Source organism: Botryllus schlosseri, chromosome 7 (genome assembly GCF_051294905.1).
Source record: "Botryllus schlosseri isolate E-star chromosome 7, Bs_hap1, whole genome shotgun sequence".
Lineage (NCBI taxonomy): Eukaryota > Metazoa > Chordata > Ascidiacea > Stolidobranchia > Styelidae > Botryllus > Botryllus schlosseri.
Genome location: NC_137242.1, coordinates 27,860,523 through 27,873,612, shown reverse-complemented (window position 1 = coordinate 27,873,612; position 13,090 = coordinate 27,860,523). Strand labels below are relative to the sequence as shown.

General features: G+C 42.1%; 1 protein-coding gene and 2 long non-coding RNA genes across 3 annotated transcripts in view; 2 read left to right on the top strand and 1 right to left on the bottom strand.

The window, feature by feature from the left end:
- The window catches only part of LOC145442726 (uncharacterized), a 99,503-nt gene that overhangs the window by 4,999 nt on the left and 81,414 nt on the right, over positions 1–13,090 (top strand). The window lies entirely within an intron of this gene.
- Positions 4,583–5,159, top strand: LOC145443309 (uncharacterized). Its single transcript, XR_013916385.1, has 3 exons — positions 4,583–4,640; positions 4,731–4,877; positions 4,947–5,159. It is a non-coding gene; the product is annotated as an uncharacterized LOC145443309 (long non-coding RNA).
- LOC145443307 (uncharacterized) lies at positions 5,298–6,264 on the bottom strand. The gene is made up of 3 exons (XM_080321290.1): positions 6,140–6,264; positions 5,732–5,821; positions 5,298–5,475 (listed from the first exon to the last, which is right to left on the bottom strand). The coding sequence occupies exons 1-3, from the start codon at positions 6,211–6,213 to the stop codon at positions 5,298–5,300; spliced, it is 342 nt and encodes a 113-aa protein (XP_080177416.1). The 5' UTR covers positions 6,214–6,264.

The window sequence follows — 13,090 nt, the reverse complement described above, 5'->3', positions numbered from 1 at the left end:
CTACGCCTCTTCAATGCATCCTGGGACAGCGGAGAAATTCCCTCCGGCTGGAAGCATTCTATTGTAATCCCGATTCTCAAGCAAGGCAAAGATGGCACCGATCCCAAGTCATATATCTGCTCCCCTTTCCTTAATAAAATCATAAATCAATTTTCTTTTATCAATGTTATTCATACCATTTGTGTTCAGCGTGAATATCTTTAGTCGCCCTCCCGTCATTTTGTTGTTAGGGTACCTTTCTTCTTCTGCTTGGGCCTTTGGCATTTGGGGCAATGGTTGTACATTCTAACGGCGCCCTCATTTACCAGCGCTCCACAGCAGTCGGCGATTTCGCATACCCGCTGGCATATTCCGCAGATAGTTTGCGTCTCCTTTCTCATTTGTTTCCCGTTTATAATCAGTTGGTCCGTTCGGTTGCAGCAGGCTTCTATAAAGGAATGCTCAGTTTTACATGCCATACATGTACATACCTTTGCATCAACCAAGAAAGATATTGGTTTTCCGCAGCTTGTACACGTTATCTTTCCATGCTTTTCTCCGGCATAACTGTGATGCCGGAGACTGGCGATCAAGAGCGGCGTATTTTTGTGTTTGGCGTACTCAATTGCAGCTTTTATGTTAAGTGAGGCGTCGTAAATTTTCCTCTCGTTAATGCTGCACTTTTGAGTATTCAATATTATATCGGGCATAACGTTCGACAACCTTTTGTTGATGATCTTAGACAAGATCTTATAGTCTGTGTTATCTTATAGTCTGTGTTTAGCAACGTTAAGGGACGATAGTTCCTCAAATCTTTTGATATCTCCCTTTTTGTAAATAATCTTTACCATGCCTACTGACCATGATTTACACGATCGGTACGATCGGTTGAATAGGAATGCGTTGTTGAGCACTTCCTTCAGTTCGCCTTTTATCGTCTTCCAAAATATTTTGTAAAACTCCGCGGAGAGTCCATCACTCCCTGGTGACTTTCCCCCTTGTAGTTTTTTGATCGCGTCTTCTATCTCGTATTCTTGTATTGGTTCATTTAGTGTCTTTCTTTGCTCTTCCGTTATATGACTTCCATTCATCTCATGTATGAAGTCTTTTTGTTTGCGATTTTCATAGAAGTTCGTGACTTCTGTAGTTATCTCGTCTTCATCTGTTAGCAAATGTCCGTTTTCGTCCACTAGCTATTCTATGTTTTGTTTGTCTAATTGGGATCTCAACCTTTTGAAAAACTCTTTACTTGGCTTTTCGTTTTCTTCACGATCTGTTATTCTGGTTAATATTTGGCTTTTCCTAAAGTCTCTTTTTTCAATTTCTTCAAGTTCCGATATTAGCATCTTGTACTCATTTGTGCTTCTTTCGGAATTGTTTAACTTATTTGATAGTTCGCGATGTCTATTCCTGTTTTCAGTGTTGAATTCCTTTCCTTTTCTAATTAGTAGATCTTTGATCTTTATTTTCATGGCATCCCAACATTCGGTAATGTGGCTACACATCTTTTTGGTCCTTGTATAGACCGTATAGCTCTTTTGTCTCAGATCTCACTGATTTGTTGTTATAGATTTCCATATGCCGTTGCCCCATTCATTTCTTTTCTGCTTTTTGATCGTTAGTGTGCCCATATACACGTGATCAGATGTCATATTTATTCTGTACTGGAAATCTTGCACTTCCAGTTGCATATCTTTCGAACAATATATCCTATCTAATCTTCTTTCTTGCTGAGATCGTTTGTTTCAGCGTGTAGATTCTTTTGAAAGGGTGTCTAGCCCTGAACACATCTACTAGTCTGTTTTGTATACATGTGTCTACCCACTTTTTGGCCGCTGCTGTTAATCTGAAATTTTCAACAATTTTCGCGTCTCGTTTGTCATATATCAAGTTAAAATCGCCACAGATTATTTTACGGTCCATTTCTGGCCTAATTTGTTTATTTAGCACGTCGTAGAAGCTTGTTTGTGTTTTCCCTACGTGTGCAGGTGCATGTACATTCCAGATCTCTGTTGTGTTATCTTCATTTTTTAATCTAATTATTTGTGCCCTGTGTTCTACTATAATCTTATGTCTTACCTCGTAGATTCTTTCCAATTCTTTTTTAACTATGATCGCTGTGCCTTTAAAGTACTTTTTATCTTTGAGTGTAAACGCCTGTGTGTCTTTCTTATCTATACAGTTTAATTAAACGCCTGTGTGTCTTTCTTATCTATACAGTTTAAGTAAGTACTGTAGTCATTTTTGTCACACCAATTGTTAATCTTTGTCAATTTTATGGGTTTCTTGGATACATCTACGTCAAATTCTCTTTTCTCTAGCATTAGTTTCAAGTTATTCCAACTGCTATGTATCCCATTAACAACTGGGAAAACCTGGCACAGGTTGGCGTTAAAGGGGCACTGCACTCAAAAAATGATGTGGTCTCAAATTGAAGGGCAGAACGAAAAAAATTTTTTGGCCGCAGCCGTTTTCTTCAGAACGCCACCGTAATGGAGCTGCAATTTATTGAAATTTCCAGAGTTGCAGCAGTCGCGGCTCCGGATAATCTCTTAACCCGTTACATGGCACGATGACTTCATCGTCGCACTTGCTCGACGCGATTACGCAGTCAGGCAGAGGACGAACTTCATTCAGTTTGTCAGCCGATGTTCTGAAGCAAATATGTCTTACACGCCAAGGTGGTGTAGATACGGCGTTTCACGGACGATATTCAGTCACTAGATCAGGGGTTCTCAACCCGCGGCCCGCGGGCCGCATGCGGCCCGCAGACGCTTTTTCTGTGGCCCGCAAGATCTTTCAATATGATCGCAATTACTACCGTCACAGTATTGTTGCATACGGTATCAATTTAGCTACTAAAGCTCTCTTATCGTTCCGTCTCTGTTTCGTTTGATTTATTCTCATTCTTCAATGTTTTCTGGTTTCTTGATATATGATCGAGTTTAGAATCTTATTGTTCTGAATAGGTCTTCGGACAGTTCCATCTCGAGTTACACATATCACCTGATCTTAGTAAAAAGCTTTGCTAGCTAGGTCTTAGGCTAAGCAATCCATATTTTGAGGCATTGTTGAGATTGCCGGCGACGTTAAAAACGCATGGTTCAAAATTGCTTGGTATATCGCTAAACCCATGAAATCTTAGAAAAGGTGTTTCTCCAACCAAACGTTACTATACTGTGCGAATCTCCGCTGTTTCCGGAATTTAGCAGCAAGGACAACTTCACCTAACAAATTTCGAAGCTGCGGTTGTCTGATTCAACCGTGACAAGAGTAACAGCAATGTCAGTTAATCTTTTGTCGCGTGTTTTGAAACACGTTGCCCCGTAGACTACTTTAACCTATCATTGGACAAAATCTACGGACATTGCAACGCTAATTGTATTGGGGTATTCTATCAGAGTGGATATATTTGTAGACGTAATGCTGACTGGGCAAACGTGGGGAGAGGGGACTAGCAAACAATATCAACTTAACAAAGCTGACTTCTGTAACTATTGGTGCCGGGCATCAGCCATGGAAGGAAATGAGAATGGTTGATTGGTTTGCTCAGAAATTACCCCGGACATGAGACTTCTTATCATATCACTGAGAGCCCAAAGTGACAATGGCGTCTGTAAAGAAAAAGTAACCGTAGTTTTATACTTGCTCGCTCACGCATTGAAACAGAGAGTTCAGTTCTCTGGTGCAAGGGTTTGAAGGTGCACATGCTGACTTGGGAACGAATGCAATGCACGCTTCATGAAGGGATTTACTTGTTCTGTCGGAAGATGACACAATCTCACTAGAAACAGCAACTGAAAGCTTACGAACGCTGTCCATTATGCTGTAGAATGCATACAAACTAAATGCCCATACAGGACTGGTAAATAGGCTATATTAGCCTAAATATAATAGTATAGTCCACAAATATACGGTAATAATGTTCTGCGGCCCGCAGCGCTTTTTGCTGTTAAAATGCGGCCCGCAACGCAAGGAAAGTTGAGAACCCCTGCACTAGATTTTTCTCGTAATCGGGCCTAGTGTATTCATTCTATTTCTTGAGGGCAGGAATAGATCATGTCCTATTGTTATGTTATGTATAAAACATTACCATCACCAATCAGTATGCCCTCTGAACATTTCAAAATTCAGAGCGGTCATAATTGGTTTCGCATTCAGGTTGGAGAATCATAAGATGAGGGTTTGAGAGTATCTTAAAATTATGGCTTAGATTTAGTAGATTACAATATGATGAATATTATATGTGTTTTAGGGTCAGCTGTGGAGTTGTGGGTTCAGGTTAGGTTTGCGTGCCGTTGGATTTTGGTTAGGGATGATGAATTTTCCTACAGTACCCGAACCACCAATTTTGAATATCATGAATTTTGTCATGTTCATGGGGAACCCTGACTGGTGGTATTCGTGTTGTGGATAAGAAATTACTGTTACCCTGAAAAACGGCTACAGCATAAAGTGCTTTTCAACCTGTGTGACGGTTCGTACTTGTGCGTACTTGTCCTCCTTTCCCGAATCCGAAATATGATAACCCTACCTTGTAGGAAATACCGTAGGGTGCGATGCCAGTGTTGATTTGAATGCAAAGTATTGGAATTTCTCTCTAATAGAAAACAAAAGTTTGATCCGGGATTTGGAGCAGATGACTCTGTTCAAACATACTGGTAATTTAGTAATTTTTATGACTCATCACATCTGCACACCAGTTATCGGAGCATGGTCAGATCATTACAATTCACACCTTCCTTTTTTAGGATCATTGGAAGTTTATCACAACGTCATATTGAAATTTGCACCTAAACGTCTTCATTTTACTTATGCCACGATGCTTGCACGAACCAAATTGGCTGTCCTGGACCACAATGAGAATGTTGGTAGAATTCAGGCGGTGACACGAGCAGGTCTGTTGTGCAGATGAAATGTTTGCAAGTCAAGGTACTTAGTTACTTACTTTATATTTGTTTAAGCAGGTGCTCCACGATACAAAAAAGTTACTCTCGGTCAGCAAAAGAGTGGATCTTGAAAAACATGTATGAAAAGAAGACTAACCACTATGCGAGAGAGCTTTTGAGGAGAACTACTGAGAATTGCACTGGCATCAACTTTCCCAGTAACATTTCAAGAAGTGTGCATCCAGTCAGCATTGCACCAGAACCAGCCCCCTATATAGTCCTTGGATGTTTCTTTTTTATTATTTATTACAATAAATAATGAGTAAGCAAAGTAGTCATTCGTGGAATATAGAATGCAAACAGTTCCAGTTCACTGTCTAATAATATAGTAACAACTGATTTCGACTTGCATAGCCGCAGTGTTATCAATCACAGTTCGTTTTCTATCGGCCATTTGAAACCGACATACAGTCCATCATCACTAGGGTACTTTTTCCTTATAGCAGTCACGATGCAGGCTGGCAAGGGCATCCTGTTTTTGCTACCCAAAACGTCGCCATCAATAATCCATTCCAGTATGTGTCGATAAGACACCACGCGATATTGTCTGCAATTGGAAAATATCAAAGTATATTGCAGCAATAAAAAAAATGCTGAAAAGTAATAGCAGCATATATATTACGGAGAGTATAATGCTCCCAATTTATAAAGTGTAGGCATTTATATAAAAGCATGCGAAAAAAGGTAAAAGAATACAGGAAATTGCCGTTTATATCCAGGAACCATGTCATAAGTCACAAGACCCTGTCGCATACATATAGGTCCAATACTAAGCAACACAAACAAAAAGTTCTAGGACCCACTTGTTAGAAAGCCTTCTGCCAGGACCATGTGGTTGATTGTTATTATTCCAATTTTTCTTGTTCACTTTGAAAAACGTTCCAATTTTTCTTGTTCACTTTGAAAAACGTTTCAAGAATGGAGGGATGTATATGTACGAGAAAATCGCCATGTTCTGTTATGCAAGTCGACCCTCCATTCCCCAGAAGCTCCATTATTTGTTGTATTTCCCTGCAGCAGACGCGCTCATTCTGGTTTGTCATGGATGCACAGTTCAAGCAACTGCAACATTCATTGTCTAGTGTCCGAAGTTGACTCTGGTTTTCTGACGACTCCTTTGACCAATACAATGAGATTGATAAATTGCATTCAAGAAACACAGGTACAATACTTACAGAGACATGAGTTTGTGCTTCTAGAGTTGCAACAAGACGGGCGAATTCCTCCTCTGAATATTGTGGCTCGAATTGATACGGTAGGCTCTCACCAAATATCGTGATATCATCGAAATCTTCTACATCTGTATCTTCATCAGAAGTTAATTCATCAACAAGATAGATCTTCTTCCATACCAAGAGATCTTCTTCCATACCAGATCTTCTTCCATACCATTAATAATTTTAACAAATTTTACGATATCTACGTGTCAAAGGAATTGCATGAATGAACTGATGGAGACAGAAGATTCGTTTGTGAAACTGAGAACAACAATGTTACGATAAAAATTTCCACAACAATATTGGAACTTTGATGAGAATGAAATAATGATATTTTCGTGTTGATTATCTATACATCTGTGTCAAGATAGTTGCTATGCCATGGGTAAATGATGCAAAATATCCTGTGTCTGTCTCTTCCGCAAGACCACTACTACACCAAAGGTTGTGCACTGTGCAGTCATTAATACATCTTGAAAATGACAGCTGCATCAATATACAACTGTAACGGCATCTCAGTATCATTCAACTGGCAAATACTATAGAGTCATGACAAGCTCCAGACACAAATCCTCCTGACTTAACACCGTACGTTGAGCGCCGCCTTGGTGTGCAAGACACGAGTCCTTCATAACATCGACTGACCACTATCTAAAGTTCGTCCTCTGCGTAATCGCGTCGAGCAAGTGCGACGATGGAGTCATCGTGCCATGTAACGGGTTAAGAGATTACCCGGAGCCGCGACTGCTGCAACTCTGGAAATTTCAATAAATTGCAGCTCCATTACGGTGGCGTTCTGAAGAAAACGGCTGCGGCCAAAATTTTTTTTTCGTTCTGCCCTTCAATTTGAGACCATATCATTTTTTGAGTGCAGTGCCCCTTTAAGCACAATCTGCTAACATTTGTTTTGTTGGCCTTTCCTCGCGGTATGCCGTACCCATCAGGGTGCGTATAGCGTTAGGTTAGGTTTCTCATATAATCATCACAATATTCGGTTTGTTTCTTTTCATTTGTTGTGCCACCCGCAGGATTCTATATTAGTTCTTCGGTTAGCTTTGTCAGTAAGCTCTCTAACCGTTGTTCGTCCTGCAGTTTTCTCCTCAGTTTTAGTCTCCTGGATTTGATTATCCAGTTATTTTCCATATTCCAACCCTCGTGCTTGATGAAGTTTCTGGCGTCCAGATCGCTTGTTTTAAGATTGAGGTCAGAATCACGAGGGCATCTTGTTGGTCTTCAGGGAGGTGCTTTTCAGGTCCCATTAGTATAATGGTCTGTATTGTTGTTAGATCCATCGTCTGTCTGGTTGACCTATTCCAGGCTTCTGTGATGGCCTTTAACGCCTCTTTGGTTCTTTCACACCAGACAAAGAGGTGTGGGCCAGTCTCTATGGACGTCCTGCATAGCTCACATTCCCTTACTTCGCTTCGGCTCTTGCGTAGAGGGACTCGTTGGTGTTGATGGTGTCACTGGCTATTGACCAGTTGAGGTCCCTTTGCGCATGTGTTAATTTCTTGTTTTGTATGTTCCCCCAGTTCGGGCCTTGCATTTCTGATATTTGCCTTCTATATTGTTTGATTGCCACGTCGTACAGCTTCTTATTCGTACCGCGTTGGATGTGATCCTTCTCGAAACCCAGTTCAATCATTGTTTTATTGATGTCCTTCCAGTATCGCCTCGGGTTCAAGGCATGTGGTTTGGAGTTTTTATGTGTAGTGGTCTGTATCTCCTTAGGGAGAGGGCAAGTTGATGCTCCAGTCTCTCATCCCATGCCTCCATTGATTTGGTTTGGTCGTGCATGAGGTATTCTGTTGCCGGTTTAATAAACACAATGTCGGTCACGGTTGGGATATCAGTGACATCCCTTCCCCCTATGTTTTCATTTTGAATGATTTTGAAGTATTCTGGGTTTTTCCCTTCCCCGAAGAGGAAGGTCGTCGCAATACGCCTGAGCTCCGTTCTTGTTTTTTGGGGCATTTTGAACAAGGCCGCTGGGTAAATGAAGAGGGGGAGGATGTTTGTTCTTCAAAGTTGTATTTTCTGATATCTTCTCAGATTCAGGTGTTCAATTTCTCTTATCAGGTTTTCGGCTGTTGCTATCGGAGTCTTCCAAGGTTTGTGTTGATCTGGGACCTCTCGATAGAATTTATGGCCTAGGACCTCCATGTCATTGACCCATTGGATTTCTGAGTGTCTTGGCTGTATTTGATCAATTTGGTAATCAATCCCTTTGGTTTTCTTTTTATTCATGTTCAAGCCACTCGCTTCTCCAAATTTGTTTACTGCATCTATGGCTTGCTCTGTTTCGTATATGTCCTCTAGGGTTAGGGTGAGGTCATCAGCATAGGCTGGGGATATGTACCTTCTCCTCACCCCTGGTATTTTGTATCCCATGAGCTCCTGTTCTAATTGTCTCAGCAAGGGTTCGGTTGTAATTGTAAACAGGAGCATGGACATTGGGTCTCCCTGCTTTATCCCTCTCCTCAATGGCTTGGTTATAGATTTTCCCAAAGAAACCGCAAAACCTCTCCCCTAATCCCGCTCTTTTAAGCGTGGCCAAGAGAAAACCATGGTCTATCGAGTCGTAAGCTTTCTCGAAGTCAATCGAGATGATCAGTGATCACGCCTTTCTGTGTTGTTCTCATTTCTTCTGTGATTTTTCTTAGGAGTAAGTTCAATTGTCCAATGGTTTTAGGCGGGTTTACATGTTGATGTTCATGGGTAATTTGTGGTAATAGCTCTTTCAGACGGTTTGCTAGAATTCGACTTAAGATTTTATAGTCTACATTTAGAAGACTGATGGGTCTGTAATTCCTTATATCGTCTTTCTCTCCCTTTTTGTAGATTATTTTTAGGGTGGCTCTTGCGAGATCCCTATTCACATTTTGGCCCTCGTAGATCTCGTTGTAGACCTCTACTAACTCCTCTGCCCTGGTCTCTCGGTGGTGTAGAGCTCGGCACTAAGGCCATCTTCGCATGGTGTTTTATTTCGTTTTTGCTGCAATATTGCAGTTCGTAGCTCGTCTTCGTCGATTTTCGCATCGAGTTTATCTCGCTGCTCTATAGTGAGTGCTCTTTGCATGGAGTCAAGGAAATGTTCTGCAAGATGGTAATTTCTGGTTTTCGCAGCGTATAAGTTCCGGCTTGGCCAGATGTTTCGACAACGACAGGAGCGGATTTAGGTCCAGGGGTTTTCGCAGCGTATAAGTTCCGGCTTGGCCAGATGTTTCGACAACGACAGGAGCGGATTTAGGTCCAGGGGTTTTCGCAGCGTATAAGTTCCGGCTTGGCCAGATGTTTCGACAACGACAGGAGCGGATTTAGGTCCAGGGGTTTTTGCAGCGTATAAGTTCCGGCTTGGCCAGATATTTCGACAACGACAGGAGCGGATTTAGGTCCAGGGGTTTTCGCAGCGTATAAGTTCCGGCTTGGCCAGACAGATGTTTCGACAACGACAGGAGCGGATTTAGGTCCAGGGGGCACCCAATCTGGATTCGATGTCTGGTTTCAGGAGTTTCCTCCTGGCCCTTTGCGCTCGTCGTTCGTTCATTTGGCGAGTGTGATCTTGCGTTGAAGAATTCTTCTTCAGATGTTTCGACAACGACAGGAGCGGATTTAGGTCCAGGGGGCACCCAATCTGGATTCGATGTCTGGTTTCAGGAGTTTCCTCCTGGCCCTTTGCTCTGCTATCGTTAATGGGCTGCGCTCGTCGTTCGTTCGTTTATTTAACGAGTGTGATCTTGCGTTGAAGAATTCTTCTTCTGTGAAGCGACTTGCTTCGAGGACCTTTCTTATTGTCGCGGTTTGGCCCGTTCGGCTTTTGATTGTTTTGGGTTTGTTCTTTTTCACTTTGTGTTTTTATCTTCCTCTGAGTTTTTTTTGTGTGTCTTCATCTTCAGTTTTTGTGATGATAGCCAATTCACCTTCTGTCTCATTCCCGCTACTGGTACTTTCATCTTCATTTTTTTTGGATTATAGTTTTGTGGAAGTCGCTGTTGCCTGGTGTTGGTGGCGACTTTAGATTGAAAAAAGTCTTCGGCCTCCGATTCCTCTATAATATTTTGTTCTTCTTCTTGTGTTTGACTTGGGGTTATATTTTCTATTTGTTGCTCTGTTTCCTCCTCCATATAACCCCTATTTGTTGCTCTGTTTCCTCCTCCATATCTTGTATTTCTGCTTCTCTATGTTTTTTGTTTTGTGGGCAGTTTTCGCGAATGTGCCCATATTCTTTGCATAGTAGGCATGCAGTTTGGTTTGGGCAGTTTGCCGCGTTGTGCCCTTCCCGCAGGCATTTGTAGCATTTCGTTTGTGCCTCATCTGCGGGAAGGTACACTTTACATGGCGCCCTGCCCAAATACAGGAATGGAGGAAGCTTCCCAGGGATGTAGTCACTGATTGTGACTTGCCTATATCCGTTATGGATATCGGTACCCCTGTGATAAATGTGCTCTATGCTTCGTATCGTTCCACATTCGTATTGTCTGAGTAACTGTTCAATTTCTCCGTTTTCTACCTCTGTTGGGATTGCTCTAATGTTGATCTGTATGGCCGGGGGTTGTGGTTTGTAAAGGTGTAGTGTTCCAAGGTGTGTTGGTATTCCATGTTCCGTATCTCTCAAGAATGTTTCGATCAACTGTTCATAGGGTGAATCTTTATGGAAGGATAGATTGAATGTCCCTCTTCCTATCTGAAATATGGAAGCGATTCTATTTCTTTGTTCTTTCAGAAGCGGGTGAGTGATTATGGCTTGTACCACGTCTGAGGCGTTGCTGTCTGACGGCGTTATTATATCTAAGGAGCGAGGCCTATAGCCATAGGTTATTCGCAGGTTCTGCCTGTGCACAGCGCTGGCGTAGGCCATCTTACTGCTTGTTGTTTATGGCGTTTGTAGGTAGCAAAAGCTGCAGCGTTTAGCAGTATTGCCGGCTTTATAGCACGGATTACAAGCGTTTGCAAGAACCGATACTACGGTTTCGAAGGGCGTTTCCTACGCGCGCGAGGTCTTTCGATGTCTGACGGCTGACGTCAGACGATCAGAATGACCTAAGGTTAAAGGCTCTCGTCGCCTCAAGAGGGAGTCAAGTCTCTAAAGAAAAGACTCGACAAGTTCTGACTCACGTGATCGAGTCAGAACCTGAAGAGGATAGACTCCAACTAGAGTTGACTCACGAAGACGAGTCAAGCTCTAGTGGAGATAGAGACAGACTCCTTGAGACTTGACTCACGAAGAGACAGACTCCTTGAGACTTGACTCACGAAGACGAGTCAAGTCTCAGGAGGGAGAGGTGATGAGTCTGAAGGAGACTCGAAGATGAAGCAGAAATCCGACGACGTTGAAAAGGAGGAAGAAGAAGGAGGAGAAAACTAGCCTAGGTAAAAAGTTAGCCTAGGTACCACATAGCATAAGCAAGAATTAAACACTAAACAGATTATTGGCGGAACTGCTTGTATTCGATCATGGACAAAATACGAAAAGTGAGATGGACATTATTACAGATATTGATGATGAAAATTACATAGCTGATATGTTGACACGGATTTCTGCTGGTCGTCTGGTCTGGTCATTTCAATCATTTAGCGGCAACGAAATGTTCTGCTATCACTTTACCATTACCTATGTAGGCCTATTACATTAACCATTACCTATGTATTACAACTGTGGTGAATCTGGACATGTCTGGCTGCTATGCTTATTCTGTTATTCGCTTACCGGTGAAAAGTTCTGGGGTATCGACGCTTTACTAGCGACTTTCATCACTACTGCCATCACTAATACTTCTTGCATACGACTCATTGGATATCTTCGGCCTTTTACTGCACTCACCCCTGGCACAGCAAAGACTATACCACCTCAGACATGTCGAATTACACAGAATATCAATATACTGACACGAGGTATTGGGCTGAAACAAATCCTGAGTGTTAGAATAATTAGTCATTCAAAGCTCTATCTATACGCATAAAATACTACAGACCCAACACGAATCAAATATATTTAAACACTGACCACTTTTCCATAAGCCCCTGTACTAAATCTCTTAACCGTGTACCCACTATGCATCTGCGCACGGGGATCACGCAAATTGGCTTAGCCGGAGATAGCAGTCGTTCGGGGCTTGGTTGAATCCAGTCCAACCTGGTGTAGTATTAACCGATGGCTAACAGCTATTTGAATCCATACGGATTATTTATATTGATATGGATACTTTCACCATCCTCGTTGTACGTCAAGAGACGAAATTAGGTTCATGTTAAGCCCAGTCCCATTGTAAAGCATACAGCAAAAAAAACTATTTGGGTCGAGTTATCTTTATCGCCACCGCGTGTCCAAAATGAAGTGTAACTCCGCCATTGATCGCGCAATAGACTATAGATTTCTAACCTACGGATAGATGAGCAGCTCATGCTTCACGGTTGACTGATGCGACAACCGGCCAATTTGTTGTCGCTTCTTAGCATGAGACGGCTGGTTGTCGGCCAGATGGACTGTTAAAAATGCAGGTATGTTTGGTGTGGAGAGGATATATGGCAATCAGAACAGGTTCTTTATTGATACAGTACATCTAGCCACTGCGCGGCTATCACAGCATTAATATCAGTATGATATTTGATGAGCAGAACATAGGTCAACGTTCCGGTTCAGCTCCTAAAATAGCCGCCGGACCGTTACTTCAAAATTTGGTCAAAATCTTTCATTTTCGGGTGAAAAATCGCCCTAATTATGAGACACCGCTGATACTACCACTGTGAAATAAGTTGAACTTACGTTTCTTTATGCAGTAGATGTTGGATATTATCACCTTTGGTCGAATCCCGCCAATGCAATATGAATTGGGTTAAAGCTCTTCTGTGACTCCGCTCTTCATCAGACCTAGCCAAGTCTGGCCTACATATTGTGAAGAGGGAGCGTTTTTCATTACTTCTCCTATACCAGTGACATCCTGGTAT